At 44.5% G+C, this 19,352-nt stretch overlaps 1 protein-coding gene across 1 annotated transcript in view; it reads left to right on the top strand.

The window, feature by feature from the left end:
• The window catches only part of znf827 (zinc finger protein 827), a 60,201-nt gene that overhangs the window by 32,086 nt on the left and 8,763 nt on the right, over positions 1 to 19,352 (top strand). The window contains exons 6-11 of the mRNA XM_079160280.1: positions 7,969 to 8,208; positions 10,797 to 10,851; positions 10,985 to 11,085; positions 15,887 to 16,024; positions 17,402 to 17,573; positions 18,287 to 18,453. Coding sequence (XP_079016406.1) covers positions 7,969 to 8,208; positions 10,797 to 10,851; positions 10,985 to 11,085; positions 15,887 to 16,024; positions 17,402 to 17,573; positions 18,287 to 18,453 — 873 coding nt within the window. The remainder of the gene's footprint in view (positions 1 to 7,968; positions 8,209 to 10,796; positions 10,852 to 10,984; positions 11,086 to 15,886; positions 16,025 to 17,401; positions 17,574 to 18,286; positions 18,454 to 19,352) is intronic.

Below are 19,352 nucleotides of genomic sequence, written 5' to 3' on the forward strand. Positions count from 1 at the left end.
CCTCTGCGATGGTATTTTGGTACCCCTTCATTTTCTATTTACGGTACCACTCTATGCATCTATGGTGTACTTGTTCTATTGTGAACAAGAATCAGTGCGTTGAGGATCAGTTCTGCTTTGGTTCTGTCTTCTACACAGTGCTGTCAAATGGCATAAGATCTATCTGCTTGCCATATTGAACTTAAAACCCTTGTTCCATGAGAGGTAGTTAAACAGTTTCAACCTGCGTTGACCACTCTGTCATCATCCAATGCAGCGTGATTTAGCCTTTATTTAGCTCCAGGCAGGGGGCTCAAGCCTAGTTCTTTATTTGTAGCACTTGAAACAGTGCTGCTGCTGCACTTGTGTTGCTGTTTTACCTGTTATTTTTCAATTACTACACACTTTGTTTCACTGCTAAATAAAGCCGCTTCTTATTATAGCCTACATCCACAATCACTGCTGAATGCCAGGTCCGGTTCAAGTGTTTTATGGACAGGTGTTTGTCAGTATGTACTTCCCTAGCTATATGAACAAACTACTCTTTCGTTTAAAAAAAAAAAAGAATACAGACCCATTTCAACATTGGAATAAATAGTACGCTAGAATTGCGCAGCCATAAAATGTACAATGTGTGACACGCTCGTGCAAATACGCACAGTGTTTAAAAAGCACAAAGCAAATGGCAGTCTGATGGTGGCGCAGTGGGGCGTTACTCCATCTGCGGCTTTTCATCCTGTGCCAGTGTATGCGTGCTTGACAGACACCTCACACACCGGTTGCCATTGTTCTCTCTGGGTTGACTAGTGTTCGGAGTGAGTCATGTTGGCTGGAAGCTCTGTGGTGCCACACGTGTGCTGCTCCGCTGCCTGCCCCCCCAGGTCACGTTTCCGTGTGTGCGATGACAGAGATGACATGATTACTACTTTAAAACAACAACAATAAAAACAGATTTAGTATGCTGGCCTTTGTGTTAAATCAAGAGAGAAAGGCTGAGAGAACGATGTGGGCAGGATGTAATTCCTCCAGTGTTCTGCCTCCACCTCTTTGTTTCATCACCGTTCCTCTCCCATCATTTTTTTTCCTTTTGAACAGTAACAATCAGTGATTGTTATCCTGCCGCTGCATTTGGTTTCTCAAGCAGCACACGCGGCCACGGCGTTTATCCCCCCCCCACCCACCCCCACCCATCGCTTACACCATCTCTGCAAAAGGTTGACCTAGGTTAGGGAAGGATGCTGCAGCGTTCATCTGTCCGCCGGCTCCCTTTCTGCCCCCTCACACAGTCCTCGGAGCGCAGTGCCGTCCATCGCCATGGCAACAGCGGGGGCGGTAGATGGAGAGGGCTGTCTGGAGAGTGACAGCCTTGACAAGAGTCTGGACCCTCAAATGACCCTGGGGGGGGGGGGTGGAGGAGAGAGAAGAGACGGGGAAAGGTCAATGGCGTTACAGTCACGTGTGATTACGGTCGTGAGGTTCAAGGGCAGCTACGCGGTGGCCTCCTTCTGTCCCCCGGTAAAGGTCAGCCCCAGAGCACAGTCGCCCAGTGAGGATGCTTGAATAGGGAAATGACACTGGGGGAGTTTAGACTACGCATTTTTCTTGTTTAAAAATATCACATTTTCTCCATTTACAACGCGCCTATTTCCTCGTCGTTGCTTGGCGCGCAGCAAATGGACACGGCTTAATTAGATTTTCGCTACTCCTCCCTCCTCGACCACGGCATTGGACAGTCCAAGTAAGTGGGGTTGTCATCATTACGGCCCATTGTGCTGTAACATGAGTTGCATCATCCCTTTAACTAGGTCACTTCTTCTTCTCTTCTCTCCCCCCCTCTCTCTCTCTCTCTCTCTTTCCTCTCTTCCTTATCAAACATTGGTTGGTCGTGTTGAGTCGCCTTGCGAGCGCTACCTCCCCCACATCTGTTTAAAACCAGGCTGCTGGTGTCTGGGGGCTAATTACGCCAGGCTAAATAGTCCCTGGCGCCAGAGGCTAACGTGTCCTAGCAGATGGGCACTGGTGTTGCAGGGCAAGGGGAACATGGCGTCACAGGGAGGGAGGGAGGGGGGGGGGGAAGGGGGGGTGTACAGGGCCCTAGGTGGTGCCCTGGCAGACTGGCATCGTGTGGGTAACAGCCGTGCCACCCACTCACCATCCAGCCACCCTCACTATAGGTGTGAAATCACACTTTGTACTTGCTTAACTCATTCCTCATTCCTTAGGAACAGGCCTTCCATCTCTGAGGACATCTTAAAGGCCCTCTCCCCTCTGCAGTGCTCGTTGCATGAAGCGATTTCTGACCAGAAAGGAGCAGAAAGACTTCGAACCAAACTGTCCGCTACAAATGAGTTTATTTTTGTTGATTATTATTAAAAAAACACAAACTACTGACACATCCAGCCGGGACAAAGCTCCATGGACCTTCTTTTTCTGGTTACCATTAAGGTGTTAATCCCTGGTTTGATCCATCGGCTCCAGTGATAGTTGATAGTTTTCATAAGAAAGTGGTATTGTATTGTTGTTTTTTTGGTCTGTGCGTCAGAGCAATTAGCTGAACGCAGCAAGAAGCTAGAAAGTGGGTGTTGATTTCCAGGAGCATTGGCAGTTCTTGCAGCAGTGGCCAAGGCTGATTGATTGAGACACAATTAAGGCTGGTTGTAATCAAACTGTACCTGGCCTCCACCCCCAAAATATTTCACATGATTGCTTCCTACTGTAGGAAGCCACAACTGACATACCACACGTTGTCAGCCTACAGTGTAAATATCGTCACTTTCAACATTCCATGTTTTAATTCTGCGCCAACACTTGATTTTGCCACAGATAAGCCACGCCAGCTAGTTCTGCATGATTTCCTCGAGGTAACCACGTTGGATCACGGTGCGTAATGTCTCTGCTCTTTGATGTGGCGGCGCTTGTTACAGATAAAACACACATTCTACATCTCCTGCTGGCTTCAGGGTAGCTGTAAAGGATTTAGTCGGAATGAAGTGGAAGTCTTTCTTAAAGTCAACAAGCAGTTTAGGATGACAGACGCAGAGAGGCGTATTGACTCTGTTGCTTGAATTGCATTAAATGTGTGTTTTTTCTTTATGTGTCTACTGGTTGTAGAACGTGTTTATTTACGTTATTCAGCATTATTATGTGCTTTCTGCCTATTGGCACCACTAGCATAACATTACAGTTGATGATAGAATGACTAAATATCGTGGTGCTGAAATAAAAGATGGACTTTTTACAGCTATTTAATTTCGATTGTATGTCGAGGTAGTGTAATATTGTATTGTCATATCAATACTCCTACCGTCTTTGCACCATTGGTAGTAAACAAGCGGCAACTTTCGGTGCTGAAAGATTAAGCCAACGCGCAAGTGCCAAAAAACTGGATTTATTTTCTGACAAAAATCTATTTTGGTCCCAACAGCTAATGTCCCTGTTTAGGATACTGTACAGGTGGGAATTTTTATATAATTCAACCGGTGGTTTCCTCTATCTATCTATCCACCTCTTCACCCGTTTTGTAATAGCGGAGACTCCGTCCATATTTCATACAGTCTATGGTAGTAAAGCACAGTTGAAGGAAGTTGGGAGAAGGTATTATATAGCCCTGGTTGCCCTGGTTGCACTGGTCTGCAGCTGGAAAATGATTTATTTTAGTCTCACATTAAAACAGAAGAAATAGTTAAGATGATATCAAAAAGCCTCACTCTCTTTGGCTTTCAGGAGAAAACGCTACCGAGCAACTTCACCTTTAGCGCCACGTAAAAGGATTTACTATTTACTTAAAATGGCTTATCACAGCAGACTGTAAGCAGTTCACAACACTGTACAGTATTACTTTATGTTTATCTCTACGGTGTCCTCATCATGCCCCCTCAGTGTGGCCGCTCGCTGACCTCTCTTCCTCCCCCCCCTCCCCCCTCCTCCACTTTCTTTCTGTCTCACCGGCTTCTTATCACTGCCTGTAGTTCTATTTACAGAAATGCAGAGTTGATTCCTTTTGCCCCTTGCTGGAGGTGTTTGTTTCCTGGGTAGGTAGTGATGGACAGAATGACCGAGGCACATCACTCGTCGTCTTTTTTTTTTGTCTTGACATTCTATGACGAAGCTTCACTCGCCTTGGATCAGCTCCAGCGTGTGCCACGTTTTTTGTGTTGTTGTTGTTTAGGACCACTTTAATAACGGCCATATCTGGCTCCTTACGGGCTGCTTATTCAAGCACGCTGCACTAGAGTCTGATGTAGCCGCAGTTTGCGACCGTTGGAAGGCTGAACTGAACCACTGAGAGCTAGCTGGTCGAGGATCAATTGTAGCAGCAGCTGTCTGTGAAGTCTGCAGGCAAGGCTGCTGTGGCTCCCACATGACACGCAGTCTCCACACTGCAGCCTTTGAAGCGCATGAACTCTTCACCCCTGTCTGAGCAGGTCGGCTAGAGAGCAGGAGAATAGAGAGAGAGAGAGAGAGAGAGAGAGAGAGAGAGAGAGAGAGAGAGAGAGAGAGAGAGAGAGAGAGAGGGATGGGGGCAGGGTTAGAGAGATGTGGAATAACAGAGCAGGGAGAAGGGTAGACTAGGATAACGGGACGGGGTGGGGGTGGGGGGGGTGGAGAGGTTGTCATTTAGGCTCTAGCTATTCCTCATCCTTCTGTCCTCCCCCAGCTCTTCTCTCTCATCCCACGTTCTTGTTTCCTCTCTTACCCTCGGGTCTCCTTTTTCTGGCACTGTTTGGCGATTCTTTCTCTTCCTTTGCCCCCCCCCCCCCCCCCCCCTCCTCCTTTCCTCCTTCCTCTTGTCTGTCTCCCAAGTTTTTGTTCCCGTGCCATCGATGCATCAAAGTGGTGCAATAAATTGACTTTGCGAGCATTAAGTCACTAATGGTGTGTGACTTTATTTTGCGTGTGCAGTAACAAATCTGTCCGGGGTCCGTGCCATCCCGCTGTATATTCTCAGCGAAAGAGGCTGTCACGTCCACGCAGATTCAAGCAGACACCAGAGGTCAAAGTTGATCACTAAAAACAGAACATCGCACAAACCCCGATCACTTTCATTCTGACTCAAAGCGTGAGTGCTTCAGAGGGAGCAAGGTATGTATAGTGCATTTAAAGCATCTTGGCATACAGATACACAGTCACACACACACAGTGTAAAACTGTGCAATTTGGTTGCCGTTACAAACCAAATGGAGCTGAAAAAAAGCTTTTGTTGCATTTGGACACACTTTAACCCACCTTGTCTGAGTTTATTAGTTTGTCATTAGCACATGCAGTGCTGCATGAATGTGCAAAATACAAATAAAATAAAACTATTTACCTAACAAACAAAAACCAGAAGAACAAAGATGTGTTCATGTATACTTAGTTGTTACACCTGCTCCTTAATTAACAAAGTTTAAGCAACTGAAAGTTAAAACCTTCAGGGGAAAAACTGTATTTCTTTAAATGATATTTGAATAGAACAATATACCCCATGCTATGGGTAATTAGGTTATATTACTGCTGCTAGTTACATTGGACCATGTTGTCCCTGTGTAATGATCAGACAAGAGGACAGCCAGCCAAACTCTACGGAGGACTTAATATTCCTTTATTTGTAATCAAACAATACTTAAGAAGTCAGTTTCCCTGATTTCTAAAATTTCTAAAAACACCATGTTTCCGGCGGCCTAATGGTAGCTGGTGTATCACAGAAGAGGCTTCTGCACCAGAGGGGATGACACACACACACACACACACTCTCACACACTCACTCTCTCACGCTCTCACTTACACACACACACACACACACACACACACGAGCTGGATTCAGGCAGACTGATGGCGGCTTTTTATGGCTTCAGAACATTAGGTCACGACCCTGACCAAAACGCCATAGCTATTATCAGTGTGGGAATAAGGCCACATTTTCATTGTGTGACAGGTAGACTTGTGATCCGGCTCTGCTGTGATGTTATGCTTTTCAACGCGGTGTCGGTGTGTTTACGATCAAACATTTTTCCCCGTGTGTCACGTGACCTCTCTGTAGCGGCTCTTTTTAGGTCGTAAGCATGTTTGTCCCCGGTGCCGGGAGCTCAAGTACACATGGTGTCCGTTAGTGCAGGGTTTTTCTTTTTCTGTGTAACTGTGTGTTTTTGCAGCGCAGCAGTCCACTCAGCATCTCGTCGTTAGGGTGGCGATCCAATGATGGAAGCTCGCGTGTCCCTTTGTTGACCCTTACAGAGCTCCCCCCCCCCACCCTCCCTCTCCTCCTCTGCCCCTCCATCAGCCTCTCCTAGGTTACTCTTGGCCAACTCTGGCCACCTGATTAAGGGATTAGTGAGGCTGATGGTTGTCAGTGTCCCCCACATGCTGGCTACACCTGGACCTCGGGGGGGGGTTACACTTTAATTCACCCACATAAACACGGTAGCGCACAACGCGTACTTATTCAGTCGATACTCGGCGTCACATGCGCATAATGTACTGCTGCTTGGTGTCTCGCACTGGCCTCGTTCTGCAGAGGAGTGGAGAATGCGAGGGGAGGGGGTGGCGGGGTCACTGTCTCGTATCTCCCTCCCTCCCTCCCGACTCTTTCTCCAGCTCTTCTAGCCTTCCCTCCCCACTGCCCCTCCCACTGCTCCCGATGCCCTGCCAAATTCATATATCCCATAATCGTGCTGAGTCGCCATGTCAGCAGCACTGTATCAGCCCCACTGCTTTGTCTTGCTCTTGCTTGTCGCCACACTGAGACACTGCCTCCTGCCATGCCTGCAGTCAAAGATCAGATACCGTGGATGTACCGGGTGCTCACGGATGTACCAGTCAAGGATGTATTGATTGATTTATTCCCAACCATACAGCTGCACAGTGTGAACCTACTGTAGCCTAAAATAGGCCTACATTTCATTAAGTAAATGTAGCCACGGAGGCTGTTCAAGAACACATTTCTGACAACAGAAGAGCTTTGAATTACGAAAACAAAGCTCTCATCACAGTTTCCTTTGAATAGTTTCCATAACTTTTTTTTTTTATGGCGACCTACAGTCTTTTGTTTAATATCCGTAGAGGCAGGAGAGTCAGTGTTTTGATTCTGCAATCGGGACATTCCTAACTGATGCCATCGTGCCTATTTTTAGGCCGGTCACTTCGCCTCACCTCCTGGTATGAGGAGTGAGTCAACAGCTGTTTTCACCTTTCAGTCCATTGTTCATGTGCTGAAAACCTTTTATCAGAGACTTTTTTTTTATCCAACACCTGTAGTTATTATAAACATGGATTCATTGCTTCTTAGTTATATTTACAGTGTTTTGGTTTCCTTCCGGTCTGCTTCAGTGAACCTACACAAGCTGCTGGAGCCTTCCCCGAGCGACTGAGTGACCTCCCTTTGCTCTCGTGCCCTAATAATTACACAGCTAGATGCTAACCGGCTCAGCTCGGCTTTAGCTGCAATGTTTTGGCTGTTATTTGGATTTTCCTGTTTGAGTTTTAATTCCATCGTAAAACGTGTATGCTGGGTGTGTTGTGTACTTGTATTCGGGTGAAAGTCAAAAGTGTTCAATTTGTTTTTGCTTGGATTATTTGACCTTTCTGAGGGTTGTGTTGTTGTAAGAAGGCTTTAACAATAGAGGGGGTCGCATGTTTTACTGATTGTAGAACCTTTTGAGGCAGGTGTGTGATATGTGAATTTGGGCTTTATGAATAAAATTGACTTGACTAGTTCAGGATAAACGCATTCAACAGGTAAATTGACAGAAAAACATAAAATGAAGCCCCACAAACTGTAACGATTTCCAGTTGTAGAAGAAGATTCTTTACTTAAGTAAAGTACCAATACCACAGTGTTAAAGTAATGCATTACAAGTACAAGGAATACTTAACCCTCCAAAAGGACCATTTGTACATTGAATACTCTCCCCTTGAATTCTTGTAGAAAATATATCAAACTATCCGTTTACAAACTCTAACATCAATCAAGTCTAACCAGTTATTCCTCTTTTGTTCAATCATCTGCTGCAGAGAACAACAAAGATCACTACCAGAAGTTGAAAGTAAAGGCAGAGCCCATGGAGGTGGACCCACCCCCTGCTGAACTCACCACACCTGCCTCTCACCTGCGGGCCTTCAGCACTTTAAGGGCGAGTGAGAAGAACGAGCCAATGAGCAACCTTCTAGAGACGCTGGCCCGCCCCCAGAAAGACCTATTCTCCCAGGACATATCGGTCAAAATGGCCTCCGAACTACTGTTCAAATTGTCAGGTGAGTTCCTTGCAGACATGTGCGCTGTCAGACACACACACACACACACGTACAGCAACACGTCTTCTTTTCCCCGGCAGCACCGCGGTGTAAACCTTGGACAGGTTTTGATACTCGGCCATAAAAACCTCCATGTTTCCATTGCCGTCCTCTGGCGGCTCTGTTGTTAAGTCCAGGATATATGACCCGTAATGACATCCTGCTTTTTACCTGTATGGCCATGAAAGTGACATTGAAGCAGCAGACAGCTGTTTGTATTGCTAGATTAAGACCGAGGGGAAAGGTGCAGATGTGTGTGTGTGTGTGGTGGGGGTGGGGGGGGGTCAGGCTTGTAGTCCTGGGCTGTGACCCCCCCGGCTCTATCCTTTCTCTAAATGCCACATAGAGGAACAAGCTTGTGTAAAATCTTTTTCCTCTTTCTTGCTCTCACAACTATTCACAAATTCACACATTGGCAGTCTTTCATTCCCACACAGTGTTGCGTGCACACCTTTACACACTCACACAAGGCCCCATGGGGAGTGGTGTCTGCACGAATGCCCCCCTCCTCCCTCCTCCCTCCTCCCTCTCCTCCTTTCTCTCATTCTCTCTCTCTCTCTCTCTCCCTCTCTCTCTCTCTCTCCCTCGACTCGTTTTCAGACACGCCGGCTCAAGCACACTTGGCTGCACACGCTCTCCCCCTGCACCTCCCCTCCTCCCTCCCTTTACATTTCTCCCGTGCGGCATCTCCATGGCAACGTGGAAAGAGACCTCTGTCCTTGGCGAGCAGTGTGACGGAGTGGGGTGTTTAGAGGGTGGTGGTGGTGGGTTGTAGTGGGGGGGGGCGGCAGAGGATAAGGAGGGTAGAGAGGGCAGTAAGGGGTACCACAGTATGCCCACCCAGGGAGGCCAGGGCACCGCTCGCCTGGCAACGGCGACAACCCCCCCCTCTTAGAACTGGGCCTGAATGTGAGGGGGGACTGGAGCAGAGTGGGCTGCTGTCACACAATGAGCAATCAATATGAATTACCCAGAGCAGTAGGACCTCAGAGACACATCAGTAGCAAGGTCGCTCTGAACACTGAGATGGTTGCAGCTTTGAAATTCACTTCAATGCATCGCCTTGAAACTCACACGTATGGCTCCATCCTCAGGCGTTGTGTATAGTGGTCTTAACGGCTTGATACTGAAAGCCCGTAGTGTGTGTGCGTGTGCGTGTGTGTGTGCGTGCGTGCTCACATCAGCCGGTCAAGTAATGGCATTAGCTGATTTCACATTCTCACTTTATTACCACTTAGAAACCTCTTAAAAACGTTTCGTATTTAAGACTCAATCACTGGGAGCAACTAGAGATGGCTAATATGTTACAAGTACAGTATTCAGTGTGCTCAGAAACAGCACTGTGGATCTCTGGCATACGGAAGTGGACTCCGATGCCCTCCGTTTAAACTAGACTTGCCTTGCCCGTCAACATAATTGGCATAATGTGTAATCGCGACCCTGAATCAGGTGTGATCTTCGGTGTGAACAATGCCAAAGCTGTCGCGTTGTCTCAAAGGCATAGATGCGTTTTGGGGGAAAACACAAGCAATTATTGATTTGGGCTTTTAATATTAGTGTTATTGTAACATCAGGAGAAATTATGACACTTTTGTGAAATACAACACGAGTCTAGTGGATGTCTAATTTAGCATGGTTGATCTGTCACATCGTTCTGACACGCACTGTAATTATTCTGAGCAGCGCGTTGCTATGTTACCCTTTTTAGAGTTTCTAGAAGTTGAGGAAAGTGCAGGAGACGAACCACACAGGTGTTAAAAAACACTGCATTGCAGGTCAGACACAGGTTGGTTGGATAATCACCAGTTGGACACACATTTTGCACTAATTCCTCTGAAAGTAGCACCATGAAATATATGAATATTTTCGCACTGATAAATAGCTTTTAACAGACTTTTCCTGTGTGTCCAAAAGTCTGTTCTGTAGATCTTTACAATGTACAGTAAATGCAATCAATCAAAAAAAGCCTTGGCCACACACAACCGTACTCAAACGCACTTATGTGCCATCTGGGTTGTCTTATCTGAACAGCCTTGCACATTTAAAATATATATATATATATTTTCGTATCTGTGTTGTTGCGCTAACTTTTGGCTCACAGGTCGGCAGGTCCACCAGAGAGACTCCCACTACTCCAGATGGCTAGTGCACCCCTGCTGGCACGGCCAACCTGTGCTTTACCAGCCGCGTTAAGCCTCAAGGAATCAGGAGGATATAGTGTTGGTTTCTCTGTTGTGTGATGGACTACGTGCAGGATTCTGTCTGGTATCCATTTATTAACAGAAAGAGTAATCTGTAGTGGCATCTCCATCATACAGTGGACTTGAAAGTCATACTAGAAACACTAGCTCAAGGTCGACTTACTAGCTTTTCATGGAGCCTCCATCAATGTTCTTCATCTGCAGTATAACCTCTGTGTAAAGGTCTACTACGGGGTCTGATTTGAGTAAATGGTGTATTGAATAAATAGAAACTGTAAAATATAAATATATATAGTATTGTATTGCCTGTGTTTAATATGTTTTGTTTTCTTGTTCTTTTCCCCCCAGAAAAAGTCAGCAAAGCCAACAACCACAAAGACAGTAACATGGTGGGAATAAACAGGTGAGTCAGGAATACCCTCTGTCTTTGTCTCATGATAATACTATTGTCATATCCTGCATTTTTCCAATATAGTTTGAATATGCGTTTCATTTAGTAGCCATGTTAACTGTTCGTGTTATGTGTCATGTTTCAGTTCGTTCCTGGACGAGTGCTTCAGACAATCACCCTTTAACTCGCGCTCCAAGAGCTCTTCCCCCGCAGAACCCAGCTCTTCTACCCGGGCACTATTCCATGGTGAGACGCATGTAAACACACACGCATATGCACACGCGCACAGGAACATGTAGTAGTAGTAGTAGTAGTAATGGAAGAGATATATCAGTTTATAGCAGGCTGAAGATGGAGGGACATTATCTTTATTCAATTTTGTGTCTTTTAGATCTGCTACAATAAGTCGATTAATTGCAACAATTGTGATAAATAAGTGTTTTTGGTCATTTTTGGTCATTTTTCAAGCAAACATGAAGAACATTTAGTGATTCCAGCTAATCAGGTGTAAATATTTGTATTTTCTTTTGTCATATGTGACCGTAAATGTAAAATTTTTTCTGGTTTTTGGATCATTGGTCAGACAAAACAAGTTGTGAATGGCATTTTTTCACAAACAATTAATTCAGACAATAATCTGCATATTGACTGATAATGAAAATAATTGTTAGTTACAGCCCTGGTGTATTTTATGCTTGCTGTTTTGTAAAATGATTGTCTCCTCCTTAGAAATTATATTCAGAAAAATGATCTGCAGCTGGTTAAAACAAGTCAGAACCGCTGCATCATTCACAGCACAGCATCCTCCAGGACTCCAAGTCTTCCATTCTTTGCAGAGATGCTCATTATACACACACATGCATTTACAGACACGCAACACACACTCTTGCACAGAAAGCTTTGTAGCCTGCCGATACATGAAGACACCTTTTAAAAAAAAAGAGTATACAGCCCAAAGGACGCATCTCAATTAACCACCTCCAACTTCCCATGATCTCACCTTCCTCCCTCTCCCCGCTTCATATTTAGAGCTCCGGCCGGCCTTACTGCACTCTCACGCATTTCCCCAACTCGAAGGCCTCTGCCCGGGGCATCCCCCCGTCTCCCTCTCCTCCCCTCTTCCCTGGCATCCCAGAACTTCCCTCCATGTTCCTTTGGCAGTGAGAGATCCAGAGGTTAATTAGCTTGTGCCAGCTTTGCCTGTCCCTCTGCCAGTTAATGAAAATCTGATTGGCTTCTGGGTGTCAAGAGTGTCCTGAAAGTTAATTCGCCCCGACCACCTCCCCTTTCCCTTGTGTGTTTAAGCTTCACAGTCAGCCTCTGCTGCTCACTGTTTTACAGTTGTACTATTTTACTCCTTTCTCCCCCTCATGCGTGTCTCTCTGTGCCTGCTCTTTTCCTTTTGTGTCTTCATTCTCTCCCTGTTTTACCAACCCCTGCTCCAAGTATTGGTTCGCATTTGTAGTTGCAGCTGTAAGCAGGCAGACCTTTAATCAAACATATTTTCTGTTCAGTGTTTGGGGAACTTTACCGTCTTTTTTTCCCTTTTCGTTCACTCCACCTTTCCCTCACAAGCCATCACACTTATTGGACCCAGCATTAAGACATTCACAGGTTTAGCTAAGTTTAGTTTAGTTTTACTTGTACATGAAATGCACCGGTTGTAACAGTATTTGTAAGCGATGGGTGACAATTGGCCGTCTATTTAACAGGAAAAGCCGACCACTTTCCTGCAGATATTTTATAGTGTAATTGACAATGTAAAAGGGAAAAAACGACATCTTTTAATTTCATTATCATCGTCATGAACAGTGATGTTCTGTCCACAACAATTTTTCAATGGGTGACATAAGCGGCGCTAATATTCAACAGTACCTCTGAGACAGAAACCTGCTCATTGCAATCTAAGCGAGAAAGAACAAGTGAGTACGAGTTTGTGTCTTCTCACTTCAGTCTGGGCTTTAGCACAATCCCTCATTTCTCCCTCTCTCTCTCTCTCTCTCTCTCTCTCTCCGGCTCTAAAGGCACTAATTAAGCCATTAACCACTTCAAGGCTCACGCCACGCCCTAACTGGCTTAATCATCAGTGTGTTTGCCGGGTCGTGGCCTCAAGCCCTTGCCGCGCGACTCCTCATCACCTGTGTGAGCAGGCCGTCCCCTAGTCTCACTTTTGAATCAGGACAAGTTAATGCTTTTATGTGCTGAGCTTTAGCTGCAAGCCCCATAAGAAGACCTAGGATTCTCCCAATAAGCCACACAGACAAAGGGAACGTAGGGTTGGAAAAGGATGTGATCAGCCTGTTAAAGTCAGACATCAAGCTGCTGTCATTGTGAGAGGCCGGTTTCAGCTAATGCAGGAGGTCAGGAAGTCCGTGACTTTGTCGAAGTTGAGGAACCACAAACATACACGCGGTTTTTACTGATTATTTACATCGTTTTCAGACAAATACTGCTTTTCCCAGATCTACTTGTATGTTTTTTTTCCATCACACATGGGCCCTCCCTCACCTTAATGACGTGTGGTGAGTCACAAACCTGCAGTGGAAAGAACATAAAGATGTTCAGTTTACACAAACCGAGAGAAGCCGCACATTCTCACCTCGGAGAAGCTGTGACCACTCCAGACATTATGTCTCACACTTCTTCTTAAAAAGCAACTTAAGTGATTCATTGATTAATCAACTTGACCGATTCTTTCAGTAAACCCAAATTACGACAGCTGCGTTATTCCCCTCAGAACATGTTTAGTATTTCTTAGAATGATACCAAAGGATAAAGGCCTTTTTTATTCCAAATCAAGATAACGTGGAAAATGCAACAAGATGTGTTTATGTTTGACTAATTATAGATCCACTCTTTTTCTGGCACCTATATTACCAAAATTACAAAGTTAGATAAACCTGTATTTATCCTCACGCAGGGAAAGTCAGGTTGTTGCAGAAGCACAAGGACAGCAATAGTACAGGCACATAGAGAAAGTAAAATAAATGAATAATAGGAGGTATAGAATAAATATAGAAACTATACAACAGCATATGGAGACAAAGAAAAGATGCCTGGAGGTAGTGCACGTGCACCCTGCCCTTATTTTGTGTCCTTCATGTATATCAGTTTATTTGCATATGTCAGTATACTAGCTACTGTCCATTGGAAAAAGTACTAATAAAATGCATAAGGCCATTTTCTGGATCAAACCAAATGTGCTGCAATTTTGCTCTGACAGTGGTGTGACATAAATAAATTAATAAACAAAAGGCACACAACATAAATTCCCTGGGTTTTTAGAGAGGATTAAGTATGTGACACAGATACAGATAAAAGGCTCCAGGGTTTTTGAGTCAGTGCAACAGTAAAATGTAATTTCACACCACCTTCCAAAGCCAATGCGTCTGTTCTTTTACATTAAACACACCCCCGCACGTCAAAACAATCTTTGCTTTTCCTCATTGTGGTATCTTTATCACCATAAACGCCTCATCAATGCTTTTCATAGGACAACTAAAATATACTCTTTTTAACGGTTGAATGTGACTTTAAGAAGCTCTCACCACTTTCTGTTGAAGATACATTTTTACATTACGTGACCTAAAGATTCTTAGACTATCAAGCTTATGCGCACTGATTTCCATCTGCGATGAATCTAAAGTTTTAGTGAGAGGGGGAAACACTGAAAACAAAAGTCAGAAGAATTACAGAAACTTTAGTTTGAGTGTAGTGTGTTCTTTGAGCCATGCGTACATTAAGTAAAGGCCTCCGTCTGAGTAAGTTCTATATGTTACGATCCTTGTGGAGTCCTCTATGTCCGATGGAGAGGGTTAATTCAAAACCGACACTTCCGATTCTTCCGATCTATCAAAGTCGCTCTCCTTCTTTTTATTTCTTTGATTGCGGGGTGGAGATGGAGGGAAGGGGGGGGGGGTGCAGTACGGAGAGCTACAGTGATATGTGTATGCTGCAGGCTTTAGAGCAAAGGACTGGTGCTTGCTGTTGACATTAAGAATGCATTCGCACTTCATCCCACCCGCAGGCTAGACGAGGAGCTTCTGTCAAATGGTAGCAGGCAGGTTTCAGTCTTGTGGGTTAGCAAATTAGCCCACAGTGTATCGGTTGTTCTGTTGTTTCCCCGAAACTGAAGGGAATGAGACCGTTCCCGATAGATTAGACTGTTTTAGGCAATGCTCTGAGTGAATGTAATGTTATACTTAAACTGAATCTAAAAGGAAGAACCACTTATTAACCATAGACTTTTCTCTCTCTCTCTCTCATTATTATCTCTATTTTGTGTCGTCTTTAATTCTCGTGAGTAGTTTGTCTCTTCGCCAGTCTCACCTCCGGCCTCTCCTGCCTGCCTGTCTGTGCAGTAGGGTGGAGGCCGGAGGCGTCGAGAGCCACACAGCCCTCCATAGGGCTGATGGAGGTGGTTGGAGGGTTAATGGGCACCTTCACAGAATGAGAATACTGTATGAGATTGTTATAGCCGGGTAGAAAGGAATAGTTTTTGGAAGTAAGCTCATTCTCCTCAGCCGGTCAGCTTATGATAGGAGTAGAGGGACACAGCTCGCCTGACAATACACCTACATGCAACGGGTACAAAAACCAAAATGCAAAGACAACAAGCTGTGGTCTTTACTGTTTCTTGGCAAGCCGGCTGTTACCTCTTGTTTCTGGTCTTTGTGCTAAGCTGAGCTAGCATCTAGCCTAATATTTACCAAACTCCCCAAATCTTTCCTTGAAGAATACTTTGACATGTCTCCTCTCCCCTTGTTTCCTTTTTACTTCTCAACTGTCTACTAATGAACTAAAAGCCAAATGCCACACAAATATGTCAAAAGATGATTTAAAATCAAGGTTCAAAGAACACCACAGTACATAAGCACTGCTGCGGTGTGGTTTAATAGTTACGGTTTAAACATCAATACATATTGAGTTACTTTGTTTGATGCATGGCCGCAGGACTTAACAGCCTTTGGTCTACCTGTAGCTGCTGCTTCTGTGGCCGATTGTGTCAGCGGTGAATGATGACGATGGTTTTCTGCGTTTCTTCCAGACTCAGAAAAGGACGATGGGGAGCCGGGAAACGGGATTGCCCCGTGGAGACTAAATGAGCAGCTCTTCCCCTGTCCTGTCTGCGGCAAAGTGTTCGGTCGACAACAGACGCTTTCTAGACATCTGTCTCTACACACAGGTAAATAAAGACACAGCAACATTGTTAGCGCACATGCACGCCAACGCCGCACGATCCCATCTCTTTGTTTAACGTGTAGATGTTCGCTGCGGAGTTTGAGCTTGTATTTTTGCTGCCTCCAGTAAGTAAATAAGGTTGACTAGACTAGATTACCCTTCCTTTAAAGAGATTACTACCATGATTAGTCTCTCTGGGAAAACTGCCCGTCTAATTACCCAGCTAGAGGTATGCCTCATAGAGTAACACACACACACACACACACACACACACACACACACACACACACACACACACACACACACACACACACACACACACACACACACACACACACACACACCAGTAATTCTGATGCAGTCACGATTAGTTTCCTTCATTCACTTTGTCTCTCACACTCCGACACGGGAGACTTCCTCAGGATGAAGCTGTACGCTCCCTTGTGTCCTGATTACTCTGTGTTTTCAAACTTGGCCCTTCTTTGCTCCCAATTGATCCATTCTTCCCCATCACTTGTCTTCTGCAGTCCCTCCCTCTCTCTCTCTCGCTCTCTCTCTCGCTCGCTCTCTCTCTCTCTCTGCCCTTATTAAGAAAATAAATTAATGACTATCCTGCTTATGCAATTTTTATTTAAAGCAAATTAAACGCTGGATTAGAAATTGATGCAACCTACTTGGGATTGCGGACTAAATCACTGGGCGCACAAATGGAGACTCGTGTACCAAATGCCCCCACACAATTGGACATGCTCTCACATTTTGAGTGCACACACACACACACACACACAACACGGCGCACACACACACACACACACGCCATCTGAGAGTGTTGGCTGCGAACAGCTTGGCCACACCACAGAGAGCAGAAGCAGGGGCATATGTCAGTGTGATGGTCTTTTTGGTTTCCCCGGCGACATAAAGGTTGCCTGGCTTCATGTCCTTGGGGCAAATGGTGTGTGTGTGTGTGTGTGTGTGTGTGTGCGCGTGTGTGTGTGTTTTAGGGGGAGCTAGTCGGAGAAAACATTGTTTTGGCATAAAAGGAAATATTGCAATTAGATTTTTTTTTTTCCTATTTGATCTGAGAGTGCTTTCAAATGAGTATGACTGATGTCTCTATGCGCCTCCTATTTTCACCATCTCGTGGCATCTACAGGAATATCCAGATGCTCCCTGAAAAGTTGATTTTGTCCGACATCACACGATGTGTTTTCCTCCTTCTTCCCAGGGTCAGAGTTAAAGTTGAGATCAGGCTGAGGTGAGGCCGGGTTAGGCATTAAATAATTAGGTTGAAGCTCGCTTTAAAGGCTTTGAGGCGACATAATGGAAGATCACCTGAGGTAATGCTTACAGTAACCTGTGGTTCTTGTGTTTGTTTTTGCAGACGAGAGGAAATACAAGTGTCACTTGTGTCCTTATGCAGCCAAGTGCAGGGCTAACCTCAATCAGCACCTGACCATCCACTCTGTCAAGCTGGTCAATACAGATGCTGAGCAGATTGTCAGCGCTGTTACAGCCGAGTCTGCCGAGCGCAAGAACTGCCCGTACTACTACAGGTAACGATAACAGACCGACACACGCCTCTATGAAGGAGGTCTCCAGCCAGTAGCAGAGGTTAGAATCAGGGCTGTTTTGGATTGATTTGCATCTGCTGCTTCATGCCCAAATATATCCTGATGTCTTTTTTTTTCATTTAATTTCTCCCCAATTACTTTGTTTTGTTAATTTCTTTTTCAATTTTCTCTTTTTTTGTGAGTCATTTATCTGGAAATTATTATTATAATTATTATTTATATTTATTATTATTTGCTTTCTCTACAAGAGTTGGATGAGAAAATCAAAAGCAGAGTCGTGTCCATTTATCCCCTTATCCTCACACCTTAAGCTGCCTTATTAACATGTAACATCCTGTTTATTCAATGCATTCAAAAAGCCTGAAGTGTAGAAATGTGTGTGGTTGTACGGGGTGTTATGTGCTGAAATATCTCTTATTTGTGTGTAATGACTTCCTGGTGTTTCATGACAACAAGACTCCTCGGTGCTCCTTAGACCATCTTCTCCTCTAACTCTGCAAGAATTCAAATGAGTGTACTTTCCAAAATGTTGTTCTCATGCTGTAATACTTATTTTATTTTCAATTGTCTAATAAATGAATAGAAATAGATCCACTCTGTACCACGTACCAATTTATGCAGACATAATATAACACTAAAGCTGACGGTTGTTCTCGCCATCTTCCTCTTCCTCTTCCTCTCTGTTCTCTGTCCAGCTGCCATGTGTGTGATTTCCAGACGGAGCTGAATGCCCAGTTTGTCAGCCACATGTCGCTCCATGTGGACAAGGAGCAGTGGATGTTCTCGCTCTGCTGCAGCGTCTGTGACTACGTCTGCATGGAGGAGAACGACATGAAGAACCACATTAGTACTGGACATGCAGGTACAGAATCCCTCCACTGGTCCCGAGAGACGCCCTTGATAACATAGCCGCTCTCGTACTGCATGTGTTGGTGGAACAAACATTATCATTATTTCTTCAGTAAATTGATAAGTGGTCTATCGATTTGTCTCCATAGTTTCTATTTAGATTTTGACTTTTCTCTTGATTGAGTAGTGGACTAATACACTCGTAGTTTTAGCTTTAGGGTAATGTTCGTGTGTCTGATGTTCATGCACCGTTTTCAAACTCAATGTATTACTAAAAGGTATGATTCAAACCCTAGAAAGATGCTTTATGGAGTTATTTTCAAAATATCTCTCTCACATGTTGGAGTGGGTGGTAGCTTACACATTGTGGCTCTTGTTCACAGCTCAGAATAGACATACAGTGCAGTACTTGGACAGTGACACATTTTCTATTGTTTTGGCTCTGTACTCCGAACACATGGGGGTTTAAATTTAAACAACGGCTTTAATGGTTTTGAGAAATGAAGTCTTTTTATACATAGTCCCTCCAATGATATGGTTACAGTTCTTACACTATTCACTTAACTTGTGTGTGTGTGTAAACACACTCAAATTAAAGTCGGTTATTGATTCATCTGCAGAGTACTTTTTCCAATTAATAGTTTGGTCTGTAAAATGTCAGAAAACATAAAAAAGTCAAAATTGACACATGTATATAAAGAACCCAGTAAAAGCCCACGTTTGAGGAGCTGATGTTTACGTATTTTGCTTTAAAAATGACTTAAACGATTAATGAATCAGCTAAATCTGTGCCGATATATTGATCAACTAATTTACTTTTGGTTTCATATCCAATGTGTTTTTAGTACAGAACCAGCACAACAAATATGCGTCACTGTCTAAATGGACTGTGCTGTATCTACTATATATGAC

Source organism: Pholis gunnellus (genome assembly GCF_910591455.1).
Source record: "Pholis gunnellus genome assembly, chromosome: 5".
Lineage (NCBI taxonomy): Eukaryota > Metazoa > Chordata > Actinopteri > Perciformes > Pholidae > Pholis > Pholis gunnellus.